This window comes from Pollachius pollachius, assembly GCF_949987615.1.
Source record: "Pollachius pollachius genome assembly, chromosome: 2".
NCBI lineage: Eukaryota > Metazoa > Chordata > Actinopteri > Gadiformes > Gadidae > Pollachius > Pollachius pollachius.
In genome coordinates this window covers 482,723-508,720 of record NC_136935.1, presented here as the reverse complement: position 1 = coordinate 508,720, position 25,998 = coordinate 482,723, and the positions used below count along the sequence as shown (strand labels likewise).

General features: G+C 48.8%; 3 protein-coding genes across 4 annotated transcripts; 1 reads left to right on the top strand and 2 right to left on the bottom strand.

Annotated features, from left to right (window-relative positions):
- Positions 1-1,637: 1,637 nt before the first annotated feature.
- On the bottom strand, positions 1,638-5,126 carry ankrd2 (ankyrin repeat domain 2 (stretch responsive muscle); the record flags this gene model as incomplete). The annotated part of the gene is made up of 8 exons (XM_079729011.1): positions 1,638-1,772; positions 1,956-2,054; positions 2,176-2,274; positions 2,615-2,713; positions 2,818-2,916; positions 4,512-4,619; positions 4,827-4,961; positions 5,076-5,126. 8 exons carry the CDS (start codon positions 5,124-5,126, stop codon positions 1,644-1,646), a joined length of 819 nt encoding a protein of 272 aa, XP_079585137.1. The 3' UTR covers positions 1,638-1,643.
- A 1,601-nt stretch (positions 5,127-6,727) lies between these two features.
- On the top strand, positions 6,728-10,352 carry st3gal7 (ST3 beta-galactoside alpha-2,3-sialyltransferase 7). The gene is made up of 8 exons (XM_079729272.1): positions 6,728-6,810; positions 7,269-7,458; positions 7,581-7,707; positions 7,811-8,175; positions 8,555-8,741; positions 8,920-9,060; positions 9,173-9,322; positions 10,222-10,352. Exons 2-8 carry the CDS (start codon positions 7,304-7,306, stop codon positions 10,306-10,308), a joined length of 1,212 nt encoding a protein of 403 aa, XP_079585398.1. The 5' UTR covers positions 6,728-6,810; positions 7,269-7,303; the 3' UTR covers positions 10,309-10,352.
- hps1 (HPS1 biogenesis of lysosomal organelles complex 3 subunit 1) lies at positions 10,325-22,977 on the bottom strand. Of its 2 annotated transcripts, XM_079729271.1 has the most exons (18): positions 22,845-22,914; positions 22,317-22,551; positions 20,665-20,799; positions 19,795-19,937; positions 19,582-19,690; positions 18,977-19,137; positions 17,856-17,958; positions 17,546-17,630; positions 17,232-17,287; positions 16,934-17,101; positions 16,194-16,373; positions 14,735-14,811; positions 14,488-14,628; positions 14,261-14,325; positions 13,438-13,583; positions 12,933-13,046; positions 12,407-12,489; positions 10,325-11,726 (listed from the first exon to the last, which is right to left on the bottom strand). In XM_079729271.1, exons 2-18 carry the CDS (start codon positions 22,431-22,433, stop codon positions 11,564-11,566), a joined length of 2,046 nt encoding a protein of 681 aa, XP_079585397.1. In that variant the 5' UTR covers positions 22,434-22,551; positions 22,845-22,914; the 3' UTR covers positions 10,325-11,563. The 2 variants fall into 2 exon arrangements, with proteins under 2 accessions (XP_079585397.1, XP_079585396.1); XM_079729270.1 differs by having other exon boundaries at positions 22,317-22,977.
- Between the last annotated feature and the right edge of the window lie 3,021 nt (positions 22,978-25,998).

Genomic DNA, 25,998 nt, shown 5'->3' with positions numbered 1-25,998 from the left:
CACACTGTCTTCTGATAAATGACACTTGGTGCTTTAGACCCGTGCCTGTCCAGACTTTGACCTGCCTTGGAATAGCATTGCCATGGTTACATTTCTCCTCCTGTAACATCAGTAGTGCTTTGAGTGTACCTAGAAAAAAAGTGCAGAATATCAGCTGCAATATGCCTGTTATACCACATATATATCGTTCATGTGTTTAATAAAATATTGTGTGTGTTAAAAGATTTAATTCATGCTGTGTTGGTTGCTTGACGAATGATTCAAATTATTGAATTGGAATAATTCAAATTTAGTCCACCATTCAGGGTCCACCCTCTATATAATATCCTTTGTGATGTCCTGTTTAATGTCTTAGCATAGAAGATAAACATCCAAGCGCCTCGCAATATGATTCTCCCTAGATGCCTGGAAGTTAGCAATGTGCCAAATTGACTCAATTTAGTGAAAAGGAGTAAAAATGTAGTAAACAGTGTTTAGCTTCTGATCCATGAACTGTGTCTTCATTGCTAGCCTTGATGTCTTGTCTATTGTCACGATGACTGAAAACGAAATGTCATTGAAATGTACTATATTGAAATGAAACAGAACAAACCTTGTATCAAGCTTCAGATTATTGGCCTGGTATAGTTTACTGGTGTGTGCCTGATATCTGATCATTATTCACCCGATGATTCAAATGATTGAAACCATCAAAACAAATTGGGGATATTGTATATTTAATAGGATCAACAGCACATAAGTTTGTAGGAACCGCAAGATAAAAATGTGCTGTTGGTTGTCTGACAGTGAATGAACAGCCTGACCGACCACTACACTCTCTGAGCATCTGATGACTTAAAAAAGAGGAGCATATGTTCACTGAGCTCTCTGAGAACACTCCCATGAGTATTAGAAAATAGCTCAAATCTCAACGCCACTGGATGCCGTAGTCAGGCTTTTAGCCTCTGTGAAATCTGTTGGAACCTCAGCCCCTTACATGCAAATGGTATGCACCGCGATCAATATGGCTCTCCCTCATGAGCACCAACATTAAATAAGATAAATATCGGCTGGCTTTCAGAGGTTGCTGTTAAGCTTGTTAAGCTCCCTAGAATTAATTTACTGAAGCCAAGCCAGAGGCAAACTAGATCGAGATATTCAAGAAGAATATTTTAGACAGTGTTTCTGCAATGTCCCAAATGTATTAGGGCTAATCCGGCATTTTCCTCTGCACTATCCCAGAAAGATAGATCTCGTGGCAAGGCATGCAACACATGATGCTCATATGTGCATATACAGATGCATTTAGAACAAACCTACATAAGAACAGAGTAAAGAAGACTCGTCATGACCTCTTAAAACCATGGCCGGATAGTGTAGAGGCTAGGGTGTTGGGGACCGGGTTCGATCCCCAATGACTAACCCTAATCCTTGAGCAAGATGCTAAACTATAGCTCAATTGTGAATTCATACCTGATATAATCCAAAACAGTTTACACTTGATAATGAGCCATGGTAGAACCACACACACAAACCACCCACCCACCTAAAGGACCACCCACACCCCGAAAAAGCGTTGAAAAAGGTAGCTCTGATGTTTGACGTTGTAGGAGGCTGATCTGTAACATGTAGCTTCTCCATGTAGCACGTCCACACAGCTCTGGTCAGTGCTCTCCCGTCTCCCTGCCATCAGAAGCCTGTTGGCCCGCCTCTCTCAGCCGCTCCACTCCCAGCCGGATCTCCATGGTGTCAGAGTGCCACTGCTTCACCTGCTCCAACGCTGTCAGGCCCTCCTGCAGCGCAGTGAGCACACGCTGTCTCTAAGCAACGCCACACGTCTGATCCTATGTAAGGTGATATACATGCAATGTGGTGTGGATTGCCTTGCCCTTAGTAAATACTGCATATACAGTCCATATGCAGAAATAATCGGTTATGCGGCGACGTAACTATTTAGCTCTCTTACGATATCTTACATGGTTTCTGATCTGCGTGTCCGCCCCTGCAGCGATGAGCAGCTTCACGATAGCGCCTCTATGAAGACGCACTGCGTCATGCAGGGCAGTGTCCCCCTCCTGAAGGAAGATAGAGGAAAGAGGAAATGCTTTCATCCCACTGATGGACTGGGGGAGGTGGAAGTGTAAGAGAACCAAGGCGCAGAGATGTTGGGCTGTCCTTGTTTGGGTTGTGTCCTACCCGGTCCCTGCAGTTTATTTTGACACCGCAGGAGAGCAGGTACTCCACGATGTCGACATGGCCCGTCCTCGAGGCCACATGCAGAGGAGTGCTGTGCAACTGTGGATCACACGCACGCACGCACGCACGCAAACACGCACACACACACACACACACACACACACACACACACACAGACACACACACACACACACACACACACACACACACACACACACACACACACACACGACTTACGCCGTGAGTGGTACTTCATCACACGCATTCAGGTTTAAAGGTCTGTGTTATCTGTACTGGAACATCCATGTACGCACACACACACACACACACACACACACACAAACAGGCACATTAGTCAAGCTGCAAATAAACCAAGCAAAGCTTCTTGCATACACACACACACACACACACACACACACACACACACACACATTGTCACCTTGTCCAGGGCGTTCAGGTCCCCCCCGTGCTCTTTCAGGGCCGTGACGATCTCTACCCGACCCCCGCGGCAGGCCCAGTGGACGGGCCGCGAGTCCAGCTGCAACGCGGCCGGAGCGGCCGGAGCAAAGCGTTTAGCCCTCGAACAAGAGAACACACTGCTGAGATACACCCACCCTAACCCTAACCCCTAGAGGGTCTCACCCGGTCCATGCACTGGACGTCCGCCCCTCTGTCCAGAAGACTGCAGACCACCGCAAGGTGTCCCCCGATGGAGGCTCGATGCAGGGCTGTTCTCCCCAGCTGGAGAGAGGGGGGGCAGGAGGGAGAGACAGGGGGGAGGGGGGGAGACAGGGGGCAGGAGGGAGAGACAGGGGGCATGGGGAGAGACAGGGGGCAGGAGGGAGAGACAGGGGGCATGGGGAGAGACAGGGGGCAGGAGGGAGACAGGGGGCAGGAGGGAGAGACAGGGGGCAGGAGGGAGAGACAGCGGGCAGGGGGCGAAACAGGGGGCAGGAGGGAGAGACAGGGGGCAGGGGGCGAAACAGGGGGCAGGAGGGAGAGACAGGGGGCATGGGGAGAGACAGGGGGCAGGAGGGAGACAGGGGGCAGGAGGGAGAGACAGGGGGCATGGGGAGAGACAGGGGGCAGGAGGGAGACAGGGGGCAGGAGGGAGAGACAGGGGGCAGGAGGGAGAGACAGGGGGCATGGGGAGAGACAGGGGGCAGGGGGCGAAACAGGGGGCAGGACGGAGAGACAGGGGGCATGGGGAGAGACAGGGGGCAGGAGGGAGACAGGGGGCAGGGGGCGAAACAGGGGGCAGGACGGAGAGACAGGGGGCATGGGGAGAGACAGGGGGCAGGAGGGAGACAGGGGGCAGGAGGGAGACAGGGGGCAGGAGGGAGAGACAGGGGGCAGGAGGGAGAGACAGGGGGCATGGGGAGAGACAGGGGGCAGGAGGGAGACAGGGGGCATGGGGAGAGACAGGGGGCAGGAGGGAGAGACAGGGGGGAGGGGGAGAGACAGGGGGCAGGAGGGAGAGACAGGGGGCAGGAGGGAGAGACAGGGGGCATGGGGAGAGACAGGGGGCAGGGGGAGAGACAGGGGGCATGGGGAGAGACAGGGGGCAGGAGGGAGAGACAGGGGGCAGGAGGGAGAGACAGGGGGCAGGAGGGAGACAGGGGGCAGGAGGGAGAGACAGGGGGCAGGAGGGAGAGACAGGGGGCAGGAGGGAGAGACAGGGGGCATGGGGAGAGACAGGGGGCAGGGGGAGAGACAGGGGGCAGGAGGGAGAGACAGGGGGCAGGAGGGAGAGACAGGGGGCAGGAGGGAGAGACAGGGGGCAGGAGGGAGACAGGGGGCAGGAGGGAGAGACAGGGGGCAGGAGGGAGAGACAGGGGGCAGGAGGGAGAGACAGGGGGCATGGGGAGAGACAGGGGGCAGGGGGAGAGACAGGGGGCAGGAGGGAGAGACAGGGGGCAGGAGGGAGAGACAGGGGGCAGGAGGGAGAGACAGGGGGCAGGAGGGAGAGACAGGGGGCAGGGGGAGAGACAGGGGGCAGGAGGGAGAGACAGGGGGCAGGAGGGAGAGACAGGGGGCAGGAGGGAGAGACAGGGGGCAGGAGGGAGAGACAGGGGGCATGGGGAGAGACAGGGGGCAGGGGGAGAGACAGGGGGCAGGAGGGAGAGACAGGGGGCAGGAGGGAGAGACAGGGGGCAGGAGGGAGAGACAGGGGGCAGGCAGGAGGGATGGGGGTAGAATGGGGTTTGATCTGAGACTCTTTGAGAAGCCATGCTGGTATGGGATGCTATTTCTGGTTGAAATATTGATTGTTTATAGTGGATCTGGTGGAAGGTATGAATCATAATGGAAGGTATGATTGGTCGGTTAGTTTCTACCCTGTCGCATGCGTTGGGATTCCCATCGTCGCTCAGGTACTTCTCCACCACCGGCTGTTTGCCCCGAATGGCTGCATTCAGGAAGTCCTCTGTGTCCACTGGTCCAAACTGGTACACAAACACACACAGACATGCAAGCGTGCACAAACATACACACACACACACACACACACACACACACACACACAACCACACACACACACACCCAAACACAAAGACGCAAGCGCACACACCCCACAGGAGTATTCAGGAACAGGATGTTGAAAGGGGGTCCATATTACCGCTTCTTCTGGAACGAAAATAGATTATTTTTACCACAGGCATCGGTATGGACGCCCATTGGGAGGTCCTCTTCGCGGGCCTCCTCCTTCTAGAACGTCCAGCTGGGTTCTCTGATCCCAGGTTCATCATCTCATGGACAAGGTCGGCCGGGATCATCCTCGCCTCGGCCTGGGTGAAAAAAACAAATATTGACCATATTGGAAAAGACAAGAATGTACTATGGGTCCAGGTTTATGCCTCCATCAGGCACCTGCTGAGTGCATGACGTGATGTAGAACCAACCATGCAAGAGGTCAGCCAGGAGATCATCAGAAAATCTTCCACCACCGCCATGGGCCTCATATTAATACTGTGCATTTGCCATAACTCACAGATTGATGCAAGTTGATTAAACATTGTTAAAATGTTGTATTGATGTTATGTAGACTGATTCTGCACGGACTTTCCCTCCCTCTTTCCCCTTAATAGGAGAAGATGGAAAATGGGAATGCATGAATCTAGTAAATTAAGGGAAATAACAAAAAACATCCAATAAATACATCTTGGTGTAACTTCGGTCATAATGAATGAATGAATCTAAATCTGCTTTAAAGCATTTCTTTTTTAATAGAAAATCGAAAAACCCTAATCTCTTACAAATACCATATAAGGTGTCAATACCATATTGATATTAACATAATCAATACAGACATTAATTAATAACACCCAACAGAGCATGCATTTTCACCACCAATGTCTGCAACCAACAAAAAGGTCATTATTTTTTAATTTTAGAAAGATCGAATCACTTAATTGCTAATAACTCATCTCCAATAGGAGGCATTAGGAAGAACCTACCTCAGCGTCTTTATGTCCCGTCTGGCGGATCTCCCCTTTGGCTGTACGGCGCTGCTCATATTCCTCCATCACACTTCACCCAAACGAGGAGTTCAACCCAACAATAAACTAACTACTATTCAATTCAATTCAATTCAATTTTATTTGTATAGCCCTTAATCCCCATTACAGTCTCAAAGGGCTTAACAGGCCAAATATCTACTAAAATTGTATAATTATAAATAATAAATGACTATTCTCAAAGCTATGCTTGGATAGAGTTGATAGGCGTTGAGATTGGTGCTGAGAACAGACCGCTCACTGACCGAGGCAGCTCACTGTTCTGGAGCTGCAGGGCTGCACTGTTCCCTCTGGCTCGCTGTTTACAACCCTGGCTCATTGAAGGGCATTGTGTTTACTCTACCAAACAGGTGTGTGGGTGTGTGTGTTTGCGTGCATTTGTGTGTAGGTGTGACAAACTTGTTTTACTCATAATGAACATGCGTGACGTTCACACACGCAACCTTTCAGTCCTGTCACTCCTTCATGTGTCATGTGTCCTTTGGTCCGCATGCTCCTTGTTACACACAAACACATACACACACACACACACGCACACACACACACACACCACCCCCCCCCCCCCCCCCCCCACACACACACACACACACACACACATAAACACACAGTTTTCAAGAAGCTTCAAGAATGCATGTAACATTACTGTTCATTGATTCCTTGGAAATGATTTACATGTAACATCCAGTATACTATTGATATTAAGCCAAACAAAAATAGGAATTATGAATAGGTTTTCTAAATGGAATATGTGTATTACTATATTGTTTAGAAAAACATGCTTTTCCATAGACAATAGGACATTCACTCTCTTTGTTGAAACAACAATAGATCCTTCAGACTAACCCCATTATAATACTACACTTTCAACACACTTTCTCAGTCACTTGATCACACACACACACACACACACACACACACACACACACACACAAACACACACACACAAACCAGTGTCATGTTAATGTTTAACCATGCTGTAGTAGGAAGAGGCAGAGCTCAGCAGCAGAGGAAGTGGCAACAGCCATTTTAGTTGCTGCATGCTTTCTGCAGCTCTCTGCTCATGTCAACCATGGAGCTCTGACATAACAGAAAAACCGTTCAAGCCCAGCTTTGCTTTAAGGTACTATCTTACAATTGATGTCTTGTATTTTTTATTGGATTGTCTGCCTGTTACTGAGAACAACTACACACAGCTGCACTCATGACAGTGTTTGGGTTGGTACTGTTGATAATGTTATGGATATACAGATTGGATATCAGTATGATTTTAGCAACATGATTGACGTTAGTATTAGTAACATATAAGCTCTTTCAAAATCGAACCTCCGGGTATTTCATGTTTTATGTAACCCAAAATGAAATGAAATCACGTCAAAACAAATGAAATGAAATGAAATGCAATCAAATCAAATCCAGTGTTACTTGATCTCCTGATTTCTTGAAGTATCGCTTTTTGTTTCATGTTCATGCTCCTTGTCTAGTTCTTTTATTTTCATTTTCTCATGCTACTGACAAGAATCTGGTGATGTCACGGTGTGAAGCGGTAATCCACCTTCTCTCTTCCCTCTGCGCGGGCAGGGGGGGGGGGAGGAGGTGCAGATGCTGCTGTAGCCATGGTGACGCTGAGTTACCTGATGGAAGACGAGAGCCAAGACGACAGGTCACCTCTGCTGCTGGAGGCCCCAGCCGGCTCAGCGCGGGCTGCTGTCCCCCAGAGCTACCAGAGGAGGGCGGTGGGGCCACACCGGGACACGTTCCTCCTCAGCAGGTGAACCTGGGAGCACGCGGTGGTTTCGGTGGTTAGCATTGATTGAGCGTGTGTATCTAGCCTGCCGCTTTTATAATCAGGATCGAATTATCGGAAGGTGATATCATCTTCTACTCTTGCAGGAAGAACAACTTCAGCCTGAGTCTGGTGCTGCTGCTGGGATGCTACGCGGCCATTTTGATCCCAGCCTACTCCCTCTCAGACAAGCTGGCACCTATAGATGACGCCCAACCAGCGCCTAGAGATCTGGTGCGAACGCATTAAGAGACATCATGCATTTGTAATCCGATACATCTGACGTACATTACCACACGCTCACGATCCCTCCACCCCCCACCTTCTCCCTGTGCAGGCTCGTCTCAACCTCTCAGCTGATCTTCTGTCGGGGCCCTGCCTCCCACAACGGGGTCGGGATCGCCTGAGGACCTTGTCCTGCTCTGGGGGCCTCCTGGGGCTGGCCCCTGTGTTCGTGGAGGGGCCGCGGGAGGAGGCCCAGCGGGGGGGGGGGAGGCCGGTACCCTGGGAGCTCACCCCCCCGCTGGGGCTCCGGGGCAGCGAGCGGCAGGCGGCCCGGGCTCTGGCCTCGCTGCCCCGGCCCGGCCCCCCGCCCTGGCCGCGGAGGGGGGGGTGCAGGCGCTGCGTGGTGGTGGGCAGCGGGGGGGTGCTCCACGGCAGCCATCTTGGATCCTCTATAGATCAGTATGATGTCATCATCAGGTAGGCGTTAGAAAGGGAGCTTTGAGCAGAATGTCGTCTTTATATTTGACATTAAATGTGAGATGGTGTTATAGAGATGACAGTACACACCATGTATTTACCCAAAACATTGGTATTGGATTGGAAAAAGGATGCCAAAGGAATTGCTTGAATATCGTCATCTCTATTACAGGTTGACAATATGCTGTTACTATTGTTTCCCTAATTGACTATTAAATGACTCAACCAGCCAACTCTAGTATAATCAGATACAGAACATTCAGTCATTTCATAAATGGGTCATCCTAAAAGCCTCCCACCTACTAACAGGGAGGGCCTTCCTCTGACACACTGCGGCATTAAGAAACTATCTCCCCCTTGGCTCTCTGGCTGTCCTCAGACTGAACACGGCTCCGGTGAGGGGCTTCCAGAGAGACGCAGGGTCCAGGACAACCATCCGCCTGGTGTACCCTGAGGCAGCCCCTCCCTCCCCTGAGGAGTACAGGAACACCAGCGTGGTCGCCCTGGTGGTCTTCAAGAGCCTCGACCTGGACTGGCTCACCTCCGTTATCACCAACAGACCTCTGGTGTTGGCCCCAAACCACCAGACACCCCAATACACAGGACAGATAAAAGCTGCTCAACTAACCTCTGCTCAATGTGCCACAACGGTCCTTATCGAACTCAAACTAAATCCCCCCAGGATGAATTCCTCAGTATCTGAACAACACTGTGCCCATCTCTTTCGTTGTTTGTCTCCTGCAGAGTTTTTGGTCCAAGTTGTGGTTCTGGGGGAAGGTGGTCGAGGAGATCCCCCTGAGTGCAGAACACTTCCGGATCCTGAACCCGGAGATCATTCACCAGACAGGACGGGCTCTGCACAGCTACACGCCCAGCAGGGGAACGGTGAGACCTACGCTGTGAACGCAGGACCACTACCATACATGTAAATGTCGAATTACAAATGGGAATAATGAAAATAAATATAGTACAGTTTCCCCTTTCTCCCCCCCCCCAGAGGGTGCCCACCCTGGGGGCCTGTGCCGTGGTGCTCGCCCTGCAGCTGTGTGACCAGGTCAGCCTGGCGGGGTTCGGCTACGACCTGAGGCAGCCAGGGGCCCGGCTCCACTACTACGAGACCCTACGCATGGACGCCATGAAGGGCCAGGTAGGAGACCTCAGCATGGACGCCATGAAGGGCCAGGTAGGGGACCTCAGCATGGACGCCATGAAGAGCCAGGTAGGGGACCTCAGCATGGACGCCATGAAGGGCCAGGTAGGGGACCTCAGCATGGACGCCATGAAGGGCCAGGTAGGGGACCTCAGCATGGACGCCATGAAGGGCCAGGTAGGGGACCTCAGCATGGACGCCATGAAGGGCCAGGTAGGGGACCTCAACATGGACGCCATGAAGGGCCAGGTAGGGGACCTCAGCATAGACGCCATGAAGGGCCAGGTAGGGGACCTCAGCATGGACGCCATGAAGGGCCAGGTAGGAGACCCTACTCAGGGGGACGGCTGGAGGTGGGCGATGGGGGGGGGGGGATCTGTTCTGCAAAAGGTTGGAACCTGGTTTGGTTCGGGAACCAGTGGATCCCAACATGGTTTGGTTCGGGACCCCGCTTTGAAGTCTGAAAATTGCTGGTTTGCACCGAATTCATACATGTTTGGTCATGTGCTTCCTCCTTGTGCACGGCTTTTGAAGTGACGTCTACATTTCTCCAGGACATTCCAAATGTCCCAGGGTAGGGAACATTTTGCGCATGGTGCAAGTAGTTTTGGCTATGAATCCCTAGACCTTTGAAAATATGTTTGTAAATCAAAAATGCATGCATTACGTTTCTATAGATTATGAGTTAGTCATCTTGACGCCCATATGCATCAGATGACCCAAGCGGGGTGCTGAGGCCGGGACACACAGGGTTAGACAGACGACTGTCGCGGAGGAGTACGGTGTGGTTCTTCTGAGAACAAACCACTCGTGTGCAAAGGCCCGCCTAGGGATTCTGTAGACATACCGCAGCCTTCAATGTATACGGGTGGATTACAGTTGGTCTCTTTTCACAGGTGGTGCACGACATCGGCTCTGAGAAACTCTTTCTTAGGGATCTGGTTTCGTCGGGAGCTGTGACTGACCTTACAGGAGCGCTATGAGCCCGTGGCGAGGAGAGAGTGGGAGCGAGGGAGACACACACGACACAATGCCAACGACATGACACTCGGCCACCGGGAGAGGACAACGTATAAACACCCTGACCTTTACCACGCAGGGGGCTGCAGACAGAGCGTTGGATTAGGAGACAGAGGGGAGGGGGGTAGAATGTTTGTGTTTATAGATTTACTCTTTAATTATTAACCACATCACTGCACTTCTACCAGCTTCACATTATCTTCTCTCGAACGTTTATGCATTTTAGGTATAATTAAGGATTGCTGGCATTCTTTATGATGTCCTGGTTGGATTTGGTAAGATTAAACACCAATATGATAATTTTCCTTTTACATGATTATTATATATTTTTATAAATACAATCCAAATAATAAACGCTTTTAAGAAAATCATGTCTTGAACCATTTACTGTATACAGTAGGTGTAGCAATGTATGTTACATACATACATCACACACATATGCCTGTGTGTGAGCAAAGCATGGTTGCAGGGTGTGAGAGATGTTCGAGCTATGGTGTTCACACCATGCTAGGAATGTTAAAGAGGTGAATAGCTGCAGCAGGGATGCAGCACAGATGGTTGGTAGATGTAAATAATTAAAATAATGTCCAGATTCAAAATACATTTAGTGTATTGATAATAAATATGATACAATACAAAACAAACATTCATCAACAATCAGGAATACGCAAACAAAATAGTAGTCAAAATACAATTGATAGTGCCCAACAGTGTTCAAAGTGGTCAAATCTGTACCTTCAAATCACTTTAAAGTGATAACAATAAACCATTTTTGGTCCCAGCCTTCAAAGAACCATAAAATTATTTTCACATAAAAAAATTCTTTGAACTATCCTTCAACATGACACGATAGAATACATAGAAATGTGTTTCTGGCAGGGAACAAATGCATGTCTATGAATTGGCTGCAGATGTGATTGTAAACATGCTTTCTGGTTTATATCTTTCTTTCCAAAAGGGGGTTGCATACCTGCATGTGTGTATGTTTCATTCCAGGAAGGGAATTGCACATATGCCTGCGTGCGAATGCGTTCCTTCCCATAAAGGCACATAATGCACGCGCTAGGAGATAGGGTTGTTTCATAGGGGTGGGTGGGGGGGCGTGTGTGAGTGTGTGTGTCCCTGTGTGCGTGCGTGCGTGCGTGCGTGCGTGCGTGCGTGCGTCTCCACAGGAGTGGGCTTCCAAAAGGGCATGGTGTCTGAGCCGGCGGCCCCCCTCTACAGGAGGGGGTTGCGGCAGGGCTCCCACAGCTTGCTGGCCAGTTGTCTGCAGTGCTGGAGGATGTACTCGGTGGGGATGACCCCCAGGTGGACGGTCAGCAGCTCGTAGCACTTCACCACCTCCCCGGCGTGGGTCTTACTGTAGTACCGCAGCAGCTTCCTGTGGACACACGGGGGCCCGCTGCACGGTGAACAACACGGGGCCCGCTGCACGGTGAACAACACGGGGGCCCGCTGCACGGTGAACAACACGGGGGCCCGCTGCACGGTGAACAACACGGGGGCCCGCTGCACGGTGAACAACACGGGGGCCCGCTGCACGGTGAACAACACGGGGGCCCGCTGCACGGTGAACAACACGGGGGCCCGCTGCACGGTGAACAACATGCTGCTCTGCATTCACTGCCTCCATGTGGAGAGTGAATAGTCCCACCCCAATAGACAGGTCCTGTCCCAGTGGGGCAGTAAGAGGGGGGGTACCTGTCCCAGTGGGGCAGTAAGGTGGGGGGTACCTGTAATAGACAGGTCCTGTCCCAGTGGGGCAGTTAGGTGGGGGTACCTGTCCCAGTGGGGCAGTAAGGGGGGGGTACCTGTCCCAGTGGGGCAGTAAGGGGGGGGGTACCTGTCCCAGTGGGGCAGTAAGGGGGGGGGGGGGGGTACCTGTCCCAGTGGGGCAGTAAGGGGGGGGGGGGGGGGTACCTGTCCCAGTGGGGCAGTAAGGGGGGGGGGGGGTACCTGTCCCAGTGGGGCAGTAAGGGGGGGGGGGGGGTACCTGTCCCAGTGGGGCAGTAAGGGGGGGGGGGGGGTACCTGTCCCAGTGGGGCAGTAAGGGGAGGGTACCTGTAATAGTCCCGGGCCAGCGCTCCGATGGGGGGGGAGTCGTCGGAGAGCACCGGCAGGTCCACCTCGTCTAACTTGTAGCCCTGATCGTTCAAAGTCAAAGTCAGTCAGCTTTATTGTAAAACAAGTGAAGGAGACCAGTACAAGAACCAACAACGATTGTCTCTGACCAGCGGCCCATTAAGTATAAAGGATAAATACAATTTGGTAAATTGAAATAAAATGATAATATTTTCAATGAATAAATTCTAAATAGTGCAAAATTCACAAAAATATTGTCATGTTGAAGGTTTATATACTCTGTATTTTAAAAAGATATAGGAAGATAACAAATGTTTTTTCATACAGCTATTGGTCTTGTTCTGTATATTGACACGTTTTCTATATATCTTGCATATATCTAATTTTATCTCCATTTAATACGTATTAATCTTCTTCACTTTCTGCTGGGCTACCCACATTTAATCGCTCTTTAACAGGCAGCTAAAGGAAAGTAAAGAGACTGAAACGGTTTCCCTTCACTTACGGTTTCATTTTCAAACCAGAGGAAGTAACAAAAGTAGAAGTCTCCGTCGCGCAGTGTGGCGGTGGAGTAACCCTTCTGGAGGTACTGCCGTGCCGTTCTGACAAGACCCCACACCTGCAGCGGGGTCACACATGCGCACACACACACACACACACACGCACACACGCACACACACACACGCACATAAGAAGACTGAACAGAGCAAAAAACTGCAGCGTAGCAGTGGAAAAACAACGTTCATTATTCATGCCCGAAGTCGGCCACACACTGGTTTGAGAAATGGCCGAGGTACAGAAGGTAAGCTAGGGGTCGGTAGCACACAGCAACAGATTCACCATTTATTAGACATGTAGGAATCTACAAAAAAGGTGAGTAAAACACGAAATAAACATAATATCATCAGTAGAAAAGACAGAATGCAAATGTAAACCTTATAAAAGGAGCGGTAAACATAAGGATGTGTTTGACTATGCTGGACATTAGACACTAGTGCCGGACGGCTCACCTTTCCTCTGATGAACTGAGCCAGCGGCCCGCCCCCCAGCTCGGAGGTGCTGCGCTCCGTGATGTTGAGGGACGGGGCGATCATCTGCCCGCTGGATCGATCCACGCAGATGAAGTGGACGAGGCCGGGGAAGTCCTCCAGGTACGTGAGGCACTGGGTTAAGACCAATACGACCCGGGATTCACTGGGCTAAGACCAATACGACCCGGGATTCACTGGGTTAAGACCAATACGACCCGGGATTCACTGGGCTAAGACCAATACGACCCGGGATTCACTGGGTTAAGACCAATACGACCCGGGATTCACTGGGCTAAGACCAATACGACCCGGGATTCACTGGGTTAAGACCAATACGACCCGGGATTCACTGGGTTAAGACCAATACGACCCGGGATTCACTGGGTTAAGACCAATACGACCCGGGATTCACTGGGTTAAGACCAATACGACCCGGGATTCACTGGGTTAAGACCAATACGACCCGGGATTCACTGGGTTAAGACCAATACGACCCGGGATTCACTGGGTTAAGACCAATACGACCCGGGATTCACTGGGTTAAGACCAATACGACCCGGGATTCACTGGGTTAGGGTTAATGGTGCAATTCAACATCACTTCTCAGTTGTGTTTGTTCTTTTCTTCCTAGGCCTACTTTGTGTTTACCTTTAATTGACCCTGTTCTCTAAGCCCACTATCTTGCAGAACACGAATAGACACATTCAACGTTTCAACTGTAATTCTGATACATAAGCGTGGTCTCTTATCTGGAGCTAACTTATGGAGACCCCAGTTGCTAGGCGACGCCAGACAGGATATGACACCATGGTGATGTTTCTCTTGCTCTTAACCAACAGGAAGTCCTTCCAGTCCATTAGTTTCTCCCTGTGTAAACAACACACAATAAAATGAATTAAATGGATTCAGTTTATTGGAAACAGAAAGTGACGGTGATAAAAAAAATCCACTCAGACAAAAGATGAAGTATGATCATAGCAACCGGAAATGTGAAAAAAGGGGTATTTATTAGAAAGGTCTGCTCCTTACTGAACCATGGCCTGAGCGTGTTCCTGTAGGGCGGGGGAGAGGCGCTGGGGTGCGTCAGCACCCCCGGTGGTCTCGTTCAGGAAGCACTGCTTGTAGACCCCACACAGCTGGGTCTTCATGCTCTTACACCAAGGGATGAGCCTGGAGGCCAACCATACACAGGACCATTGAGAATAAGAACAATAAAAGATGGCCTCAATGTGTTGCAATGCTACTCCCGGCCAACAGGGGGCAGTGGCAGACTTACTCTCTGGTGAAGCCTGGGCCCCCTCTGGTGAAGGCACGCTTCTTGAACTCCGACCACACATTCTGCAACTGAGACGTCTGAAGGACAAATATGAAGGACACGTGCGTATTGAGATCAGTGTTACCTCTTTCCATTGTTGCAACACATAGATAAACGTTTAAGGAAGGGCTTTAGTCAAAAATATGTAAAACATGCAGCCCTTAAAGACGAAGACAAATAGATAAGATTGAAAAAACTCCCCTGTCAACACATCCTCAAAGTATTCTCATTGGGAAAACAGATATTTTCTTTTAAATTAAAATAAGTGTGTGCGGGTGGATGCGCATTTGTGCACACGTATGCCGTGCTTGCTTGTATGGGAGCCCCGTCTTCACACCACGTGGGGAACGCTAAAGAGGGGGGGGAAAGCTGTGGCAGCGGAACCCGAGACTACAGCGGATCAGAACGACTGCAGCCACCAGAGCTGCATGTGTGCACGCTGTACGGTACCTGGATGTGTACGGTACCTGGATGTGTACGGTACCTGGATGTGTACGGTACCTGGATGTGTACGCTACCTGGATGTGTACGCTACCTGGATGTGTACGGTACCTGGATGTGTACGCCACCTGGATGTGTACGGTACCTGGATGTGTACGGTACCTGGATGTGTACGGTACCTGGATGTGTACGGTACCTGGATGTGTACGGTACCTGGATGTGTCGGCACCTGGATGTGTACGCTACCTGGATGTGTACGCTACATGGATGTGTACGGTACCTTGATGTGTACAGTACCTGTGTGCCCGCTGTACGCTACCTGGATGTGTACGGCACCTGGATGTGTACGGCACCTGGATGTGTACGCTACCTGGATGTGTACGCTACCTGGATGTGTACGCTACCTGGATGTGTATGGTACCTTGATGTGTACAGTACCTGTGTGCCCGCTGTACGCTACCTGGATGTGTACGGTACCTGGATGTGTACGGTACCTGGATGTGTACGGTACCTGGATGTGTCGGCACCTGGATGTGTACGCTACCTGGATGTGTACGCTACATGGATGTGTACGGTACCTTGATGTGTACAGTACCTGTGTGCCCGCTGTACGCTACCTGGATGTGTACGGCACCTGGATGTGTACGGCACCTGGATGTGTACGCTACCTGGATGTGTACGCTACCTGGATGTGTACGCTACCTGGATGTGTATGCTACCTGGATGTGTACGCTACCTGGATGTGTACGGCACCTGGATGTGTACGCTACCTGGATGTGTATGGCACCTGGATGTGTACGCTACCTGGATGTGTATGGCACCTGGATGTGTACGGCACCTGGATGTGTATGCTACCTGGATGTGTACGGCACCTGGATGTGTACGCTACCTGGATGTGTACGGCACCTGGATGTGTACGCTACATGGATGTGTACGGCACCTGGATGTGTACGGTACCTGTGTGCCCGCTGTACGCTACCTGGATGTCGCAGGGGCCCAGGGCCTTGATGAACTTGTCCAGCTTGCTGCGGAGGTCGTGGACGGTGGGCTGGCCTCTGGCGGCGGCCGGGCCATCCTGGCCCTCGCTCAGACGCTTCTCAAGCTTGGCGAAGGCCTCCAGGTAGGAGTACACTGACATGGCCACGCCGCTGTTGGGGATCTGGGGGGGGGATTCAAACGGCTAGTAGTTTGATATCTAATGTATTGTCTTGCATCTTGTAGATGCCCAGGAAGAATGGGCTTATAAGAAACTTCCATCAAGATCAATTAAATCAACGATCATTTTTTACAAGAGAAATACAAATACAACTCTTAGTACAAACTCCTTTAGCTATATCTATATCTGCCTCTATCGGAAATATATATAGATAAACATAACTCTTACGAGGAATTACGAGGTTCAATTCAATTGAACCTTCCCCTAAATTCAGGTGAAGGTTGTTGAAATAGTTCAGTATTTGATGTGTGGTTGCTGGTAATCTTTACAAGGTACGGACAGGGTGCCACTACTGCCCTCTGTTGATGAAACAAGTAAAGACAACTGGATGCACTTTCTCTCATTGTACTACTAATAACAGTTAGACGTTAGATGTTAGAATGTTGGATTGATTATGCAGCAGGTAGGGGTTAAGCATCAGGTGATCCTTCCCCATAGTCTTCGGGGGGGTACTACAGCGTGGAGGGGTAACAGCGTCGTGCCACCGCAGTGGGGGGGCTGACCTTGGTGAGCAGCACTAGAGTGATGCCTGGCCAGAGCGGCAGGCAGTACATGGAGTGAGGCATCATGGGATACAAGCCATCCTTCAGGGACACCTCCAGGAACACTCTGGTGGGCGCCAAGGGGTCCGGGGGCGGGACCTCCAGGGTGATTAGGCTGTCCTCTGCTATCTACAACACACACACACACACACACACACACACACACACACACACACACGGTCTTGTGCCCGGAAAATATGCAACATTGACATGTTTTTCATTATTAGCAGCTGTTTTGAGTGAGTGATGAATGCTATACCTGTATGTCTGGATCGACAAACTCAAACATAGGAGTGTCCTCTCTTGCTGTCCTTTCTGGTGAGAACCAAATAAAATGTGTGTTTAAATATAACCTCAGTCACTATTGATTGAAAAACCATGATAAAGGGCTTGGTTTGTTAAAGCAAGTGTTTTTTAACAGATTAATAAACAACAACTAGATGATCAGACAATAAGACGTTTGTAGCTTATGTTGATATAGTGGCCATGATTCAAAATCCACATCTTTTTCCACAACATCAATATTAATGATATCCAAGCGAACACATGGGAAACCCATTCCACAACTCTTACCTGAACCACTGGAGCTTCTGTTAGTAGGCGAGGGCTGTGGTGTGTAAAACATCTCCAGACCCGAAACCGACACACTTTCCACATCCTAGAAAAAAAAGCAAAAAAGGAAATGGTGAAAGGTGCTGGGCTGAATTCCCCATGTCCTCAACCTGCATAGAGGCATCCTCGAGCAAAATGCCAAACCCCTCCTACTCTTAATAATAGAGTAATGCTGTCGCTTTGGATAAAAGCATCTCCTAAATGACTGAACATTAATAGTATCAATAGGAGGTACGGTACAATGTGAACAGGCTTCAGGTGGGGGCCTTACCTCTGGGCCAGGGTCTTCCTGGTCAGTGTTGGAGGGGTACATGCTCTGAGTAATGATAATAAGGGCCAACAGGTCAGAGGGGCTCAGAGAGCTGGTGTTCCGGCTGGTAGAACGAAAACAAAAGGAAACAAGGATGTCAAGAATACGGTGGATAGGACATTAAACAGGATTAAACATGAAACTCAGGGTAAGAGGTTGAAGAGATGAATCCATGAAGAGAAAGATTACCGCAGAGAGTTTGACTAGGAGCCAAAAGGTTCTGGGATCTAAACCAAATGCCTGCAGGCTACCTGTAGACATACCCCATATGACCTGTAATTAAATCGATTCTCTGCTGGATGATAAACGTTTAAATAGAAGAAACAATTCTAGAAAAGACGTCACCAACGTAACGAAGAACAATCATAAATATTTGGCCAGTTAAAGGGTAATTCCGGTGTAAAATGGATTTGGGATATGTTTTGTATGATAACGAGTTGAAACGTTCGTTGATGGTAAAAACTAAATCGCTATTTTAAACCACTTAAAAGGCTAAAAGTAGTGGTTTAAAATAGTGATTTAGTTTTTACCATAACCAGTGCCCCCTTCGTTCCAAGTTTATAGCGTTTTGATGGAATCGGCTAAAAACATCCAACTGAAGAAAGCGTCTATATGCGGTTTTTGTGCTCCAAAACGAACGTTTCAAGTCGTTATCATACAAAACATATCCCAAATCCATTTTACACCGGAATTACCCTTAAAGCCCTTTGAGACTGTAATGGTGATTAAGGGCTATACAAATACAATCTAATTGAATCAGGATGTCGAGACACTTCTCAAGATATTAACAAGACATTTCGGCAACACCAAAGGAGAAGCAAGGAGGACCAAGATGTAGCGAGGAGGAACCAGGCGGAACCCGGAGGCACAAGGAGGAGCAAGATGTAGCGAGGAGGAACCAGGCGGAACCAGGAGGAACAAGGAGGCACAAGGAGGAGCAAGAAGCCAAGAGGAGTAGTGAGGAGTTAGGAGGAACCAGGCGGAACCAGGAGGAACAAGGAGGAGCAAGGAGGAGCAAGAAGCCAAGAGGAGCAGTGAGGAGTTAGGAGGAACCAGGAGGAACCAGGAGGAGCAAGGAGGACCTGGAGTAGAAGGCGAGCAGCTTGGTGTGCACCAGGATGAAGGCGTGGAGCACCTCCTCCCCGTTCCGCTCAGAGCTGCTGTTCAGTGCCGTCAGCAGGCGGCGCTCCAGGAACTCGATGCACTGCTCACAGAGGGTGGGGTGGATCAGCCGCTCCACCGCCTGGCCACAGGGAGGGGGGGGGTTAAAGCTTTAATGTATTTTAATGAAGCTTTAATGTATTTTAATGTTTTAAGTATGGAAGCGATCTGAGGAAATGTGTGGTGATTGTCTGTCTTGAAGCTGCAGTGACACTGTAATTTCCTGTAAAGGATCATTAAGATGATCTATCTATCTCAGCTCAAACCCCGCTCCTGCTCCTCCATGACATGAGGTCAGTCTGACTTCACTGTGAATCATTATGGTTAAAGCAGTGGCTCGATGACAAAATATTTAAGTTAATGTTACCTAGTTTGTTAACTCAATTTTAAGAAGCAATTTGTCTTTGGTGATGCATGTGCAATTATCTTCGACTTACTTATTCATCATCTCAGAATAACTGGCTGTTCAAGTCGCCCAACACTAAACAATGGAAAACTAAAACCACCAACACACTATCCGTTCTACCTCCACTAAGAAGCTCTGGTCGTTCTCCCGGAGCCGGCTGTAGTTCTCCAGTAGACCCTGGAGGTGTTTCCACAGCCTGGTCCTCTGTTCCGTGTCTTGAGGACGCAGTCTGGAAAACACAGATGGTGCATTCGATGGCATTGCACTCATTAAGGATTGGAAACGCAACGACAACGTGCATTTCCCATGAGGAGAACTGAAAACTACACCTACTCTTTACGGAGCAGGTTACTGCTGAGGTTCACCATGCCGAAGAGGACTTCGATCATCTTCTTCATCACGTAGATCTTCCTCCTCAGGTCGTCCTCACACTCCTCGCCGTCTCCGTTCACGGCGATGTACAGACAATCATCAAACTGTCAGGGTGGGGGGAAGGCCAGGGCTTAGAGCACGGATACGGCGAGGACATCATCTATAAACAGTCCAGCAGGTCTGTGGTCAACTTGTCCCAGCTGTTACCCCTTACAATTTAATATTTTTCATTTTGAAACATCTTTCGATTTTCTTTAAGATATGATTTATTAATCAGCACGAAGGAGTTGAGAATCTCTCTCAAAGAGGCCTACAGTTAGACTGGTGGATGGTGGTGAAATGCTTCACTAACCAGGACACTCTATCCTGACTAATAAAGTCCATTCTCATCTGTTTAACAGGGATTCATCCGCCAACATATTCTCTCCAAACACGGGGTCCCTGAACGGACTACAGTGCTGCCCATTGTTAGGGTTGAACGGACCTGGGAAGGCCCCGTGAGCCGACAGCAGCCTGGGGTCATGGGAGAGGGAGCCTGGTCCAGCGCTAATGGGCCTCACATGACCAGGGACCGCTCTAAGAACTCAAGGGTTTCCCTTCAGATAACAAAGGCCTATTGTTCTGAGTCTGCAGGGTCTTCCGGAGATGCTTTTTATTGCTACAGTAAATACGAGAGACTTGCTGTTGTTCTCGTTTGCCTGTGTTTTTCCTTGGTCCTCTCCTCTCTGCGTTTCCCAGGTTGTTTTATGAATCAATGACAGGATAGTCTACAATCTCACTTTGTATGAGAGCGGCGGCTAAAGCCACACAGACACCCTCAGATGACGTCACCTGGTGCAGGACGTAGTTGTGTTCACTCTCGGTGGTGAAGCAGGCGTAGCTGTCTCCCAGCCGGTCTGCCATGGTGCTGCAGGAAATGATGATGGGAGCGAACAGAGTGTTCAGGCTGTCCTCAAACGCTGGGGGCTGCAGAGACAGACAGGACAGGTTAGAAACAACTGGAGAGACAGACAGGACAGGTTAGAAAACACTGGAGAGACAGACAGGACAGGTTAAAAACAACTGGAGAGAGACAGACAGGACAGGTTAGAAACAACTGGAGAGAGACAGACAGGACAGGTTAGAAACAACTGGAGAGACAGACAGGACAGGTTAGAAACAACTGGAGAGACAGACAGGACAGGTTAGAAACAACTGGAGAGACAGACAGGACAGGTTAGAAACAACTGGAGAGACAGACAGGACAGGTTAGAAACAACTGGAGAGAGAGACAGGACAGGTTAGAAACAACTGGAGAGACGGACAGGACAGGTTAGAAACAACTGGAGAGACGGACAGGACAGGTTAGAAACAACTGGAGAGACGGACAGGACAGGTTAGAAACAACTGGAGAGACGGACAGGACAGGTTAGAAACAACTGGAGAGACAGACAGGACAGGTTAGAAACAACTGGAGAGACAGACAGGACAGGTTAGAAACAACTGGAGAGAGACAGACAGGACAGGTTAGAAACAACTGGAGAGACAGACAGGACAGGTTAAAAACAACTGGAGAGAGACAGACAGGACAGGTTAGAAACAACTGGAGAGAGACAGACAGGACAGGTTAGAAACAACTGGAGAGAGACAGACAGGACAGGTTAGAAACAACTGGAGAGACAGACAGGACAGGTTAGAAACAACTGGAGAGACAGACAGGACAGGTTAGAAATAACTGGAGAGAGACAGACAGGACAGGTTAGAAACAACTGGAGAGAGACAGACAGGACATGTTAGAAACAACTGAAGAGACAGACAGGACAGGTTAGAAACAACTGGAGAGACAGACAGGACATGTTAGAAACAACTGGAGAGACAGACAGGACATGTTAGAAACAACTGGAGAGACAGACAGGACAGGTTAGAAACAACTGGAGAGAGACAGACAGGACATGTTAAAAACAACTGGAGAGACAGACAGGACATGTTAGAAACAACTGGAGCGAGACAGACAGGACATGTTAGAAACAACTGGAGAGACAGACAGGACATGTTAGAAACAACTGCAGAGAGACAGACTGGACATGTTAGAAACAACTGGAGAGACAGACAGGACATGTTAGAAACAACTGGAGAGAGACAGACAGGACATGTTAGAAACTAGCTGGAGAGAGACAGACAGGACACATTAATAATAGCTTCACAGTCGATCCACAGATATGGAGTTCAGATATGAAATGTGAAATCAATAGTTATGTTTGATAGTAGTGAAATAGTAACCAAGCATATTTTTAACAAATCGGGGCATCATTATTATTTTTTTTTATTATATCATCATTATTAATATAGAACATGAGTGGCCCCAAAATGGTATTCAATGACATTGACCTACATGTAGGCCTACCCTCGCTTTTGTCAACATTAGATTTTCTACAGGAACGCCAGAACATGTGCATGACTATGGAACCTGGTGAATTAATGAATTAATGACAATGATTGCTTACCCTCTGGCCCTCCTCCTGGGACGCCCCGTACTGGTCCTGGACATTCTGCCTGAACTCCGGGTCGGTCCAGTAGAAGAGAACCTCCGCGCTCTCACTCGCTATCAGCAGACACTTCATCTCGCCTGAAGACGCACACCTGCTCTGATGCTACTAGCCTACTGTGTCCAGTCTTCAATTGTTGATTACGTTTAGATCCATTGCAAAGCTTGAATGCAATTCAAAAACAATTTAGTTTCTATCGAGAAAAAAACACAATAAAAGGCTTTTGGAAAAACAGTTCGAAGTGCTTATTCTGAAATTTAAATATTTACTAACAATTAACGAAAAACACGTGGCCGTGCGTAGCTTAATAAACGGAATTAGTGTGAATATTGCTTATAAAAAAGAGTATACTTTGAGGACAACAATCCATTCCGAGGTCCCATTGAAGTATTTATCGCAGCTCGCCGACATCACGAACTATCCTGATGCTCCCCTTTCTTTCTATCTGCAGTTCTGAATTGATCGAAACCCAATCGATCAGCTTACTTCATATGTCCTAAATCTTGGATCCAAGCAGGCTACAGCAACATCCGATATCGCTATTCTGCAAAAGTTAACCACCATTCAGGAACTTTGCGAAGAGCAGCATTCCTTCAACACAATAGTATCAGATCGTAGTTTCCAAAAGGCTCAACAAACTGCAGTCATGTGACTCTGCGAATACTTCTGCAGCGGAAGCCTCCTGTCCGATTTTACCACAGATCGCAGAACAGTTTGGTGTTTCAAGCCTCACTGGAGACCAATGCGGAGACCTCCGCAAAGACTGCTCTCGGTTCGATTCTTACACATCGTTCAGCAAAGTAGGCTACGCCCGCATCGCTTTATGATGATTGCCAAGCTTACAGCGGATATCATAAGTCATGTGCTGCTTCAGAACTGCAAACCATGATTCCGACACGGCTTTCCTGTACTTCTTTGGTATTCAGCGAATTAAACTGTGTGATTAGATTAGTATTAGTTTTACCTCTTGGCCCACTAGAACAGTAGGCTATCACACACACACACACACACACACACACACACACGCACACGCGCGCGCGCACAACCCCGGCCTCCATGTTCTTTGGCGATCCGTGGTCAACAACTCTGTCTTGTATTATAATGTGCACATTGTGTTTTGACTCGTGACAGACATTTGCTTAGGCAGAGCACAGGCATGGTTACATAAATATTTATGTTTTATTAACCTAACGTAGGTCAAAACGGTCCAAAATGCCAAAGGTTCTGCTCTCGAGGGCCAAGGTTTAATCGAGTCCATCGGGGGTTCTGAAGACCCAACCTTCGTGGAAGGCTCATTTAAGCTGACTCCTGTATATACAGAATAAACATCACAAAATCCTCAATGTTTGCGAACAGGGCCAGCGAGCCTTGCATGTCTCCTGGCGGATCAGGGAGCATAAACAGTACGAGGGAGGACTTTGTTGCAGTTGCGTTCACTAAAGGGGCACTGTCACGCACAAGCAGCCAGACGTGGACCTGTCCCGCCGGATCCCATTCGGACGGGGTGAGTGACGCCCGGGACCTATTATGACAAGGTAATGATTTTCTTGTGGTTTAAACGCTGGCCAAACATGAGCCATTTAAACAGGAAAAGCATTGATAAGATCCTGCCCAGTTGCCACTATTTCCGCAAGTTCACCGTAAACTGGAAAGAGAGGTCCCTTGTCGTCTAATGAGATCCAAGCTCAATGGTTTCCGTCCTTACTCTCCCCCTGCGTTATTTACTCACATTGACCACACAAAGCTACGTTCCTATGGTTCCATTTCAATGACTTGGCATATGAGAGCAAAGTTGTGGTTTATGTATTTAAGCATCTTAGCTTGGCTCTTGATCTGGCGGATGCCACAAGCCAAGGAAAAGTCGAAGGTCACCATTGTTTATGCAAAAGCTTTTCTCGTAAATTAAATTTAAAACGATAATGCGATTCAAGGTACATGTTTTGGATCACAGTTCTTGAAGGCCATTATAAAGACTCACTGCCATGAGACTTAAATATAGTCTGGTTAAATGTTAAAAAAAAAAAGAACAACCCAACCCTAACCTTCAAAGCCTTGCAGATATGCTTGTGTGTTACATATTCCTAATGTCATGCTTGACTGAGAGGGACCAACAAGCATCCAGTTCAGTCTAGGGCCCGCTCTCCTCCACCTGACCACATACCGCCTCATAGCCACCACACCCCGGCTGTCTGTGGGAGTCAGGGACTTTTCTCGGGGCCAGGTTCACCCTGTCTGGGCAACAACAAGGAAACAACCAACCCTAGCCTCATGGTTCCTATCAATAGCAGCCTCATGCAGTGACAGGACAGCACTCAAGAAAAAAACAGACCCCGATCCCAGATGCCTGCACATCTGGGGCCACAACATGTGATACATAGTGTGTGTATGTGTGTGAGCGTGTGGTTAGGTGACATTAGGGCAGAGTCTATTAATGTGCGGGAAAAGAGGGGGCCGAGATGAGATTGTGTGTGTGTGTGTGTGTGTGTGCATGTGTGTTTGTGGGTATAATGTTGGGGTACAAAGTAAGGTTAGGATCGTCCATGACCCAAGTCATCCGGTCCGTCAGCCAATAGGACGCGAGTATAGAGTTATCCCAGGGACTGGTTTTATGGAGTACATCAACCCGGGAGAGGAATCTGCAGACCGTATTTAACGTTATTTATAGGTTCCTTGTGTTACATGTCTCCCGCTCACTTGGTGCTCAGGTGCAGGTATAAATCATATCTTCTTTTCCTTTGTCTACCCCTCACTAACACGTCTCTCTATTAAGCCCTGACCTTACCTCCTTTAAAGACCATAAAGTCCATGCCTTACATGATGGGAACTGATCAAGACACGTATACAAGATGTTTCCCAGCATAGTCATTCCTTCCAAAACCATATTTTACATAAGTCTATAGGGAGCCGAGCAGTGAGCAGAACAACCCCCAAGGGGACCAGCCCACGCCGCTGGGCTGAGATGGCCTGTCGACTTACAACTTCATTTCCAGAATTTGCATTCCATGTTATCTGGCAAATGGAGAACACATTGGCATGAAGTTCAGATGAGGATCAATGCAAATCTTGGCACGCTGGCCTGCTGGCATACACAGATTCCCTGTCTGCATGCATCACCCCAATCCACTCTCAATCTGCACTATGTTAATAACGATACTTTGAACTGATCAGTGCTTTTTAAAGCTGCTCTGAACACACACTGGTGACGCCCTGAAGTGGGTGTCCGCGTCTGGCTTCAGTTACTTGGCTCCTGAACACTGTGATGGGCAAACCGCACTTAGGCCTGCTTCCTGGGTGGCAGCATCACTTCCTGCCAACGTACCACCCACTTTGTTTTAATTGGCTATGAATTAGAATAGACAACTCATGACGCTTCAATACAAACGTTTTATTTTTATTTTTTATTGTCACTGTAAACAATTATTTGACATTACAAAATTGTATCATATAGGATCAAACTTTCCACAATAAAAAATCATGTTCTTGGAAGAAAAGGAAATATCAACAACTCTTGCTCGACACATTCGTAGGTAAAATAGTGGTAATATTTAACACATTCAGGCTGTATGTGCTGTATGTATGAATTATTAACGTCCATTGCTGCTTTTTCATCTTATGTATGACAAGCAGGGCAATGGAGTCT

Excerpts from the sequence above, each read along its gene's own strand:
- st3gal7 (XM_079729272.1), top strand. The coding sequence starts at position 7,304 with ATGGTGACGCTGAGTTACCTGATGGAAGACGAGAGCCAAGACGACAGG. Across the intron at positions 7,708-7,810 it reads AACCAGCGCCTAGAGATCTG|GCTCGTCTCAACCTCTCAGC; the intron begins GTGCGAACGCAT and ends CTCCCTGTGCAG. Across the intron at positions 8,742-8,919 it reads TTATCACCAACAGACCTCTG|AGTTTTTGGTCCAAGTTGTG; the intron begins GTGTTGGCCCCA and ends TGTCTCCTGCAG.
- hps1 (XM_079729270.1), bottom strand. The coding sequence starts at position 22,433 with ATGAAGTGTCTGCTGATAGCGAGTGAGAGCGCGGAGGTTCTCTTCTAC. Across the intron at positions 17,631-17,855 it reads AGGAAGACCCTGGCCCAGAG|GATGTGGAAAGTGTGTCGGT; the intron begins GTAAGGCCCCCA and ends TTTTTTTTCTAG. Across the intron at positions 14,326-14,487 it reads CACGCTCAGGCCATGGTTCA|GGAGAAACTAATGGACTGGA; the intron begins GTAAGGAGCAGA and ends TTGTTTACACAG.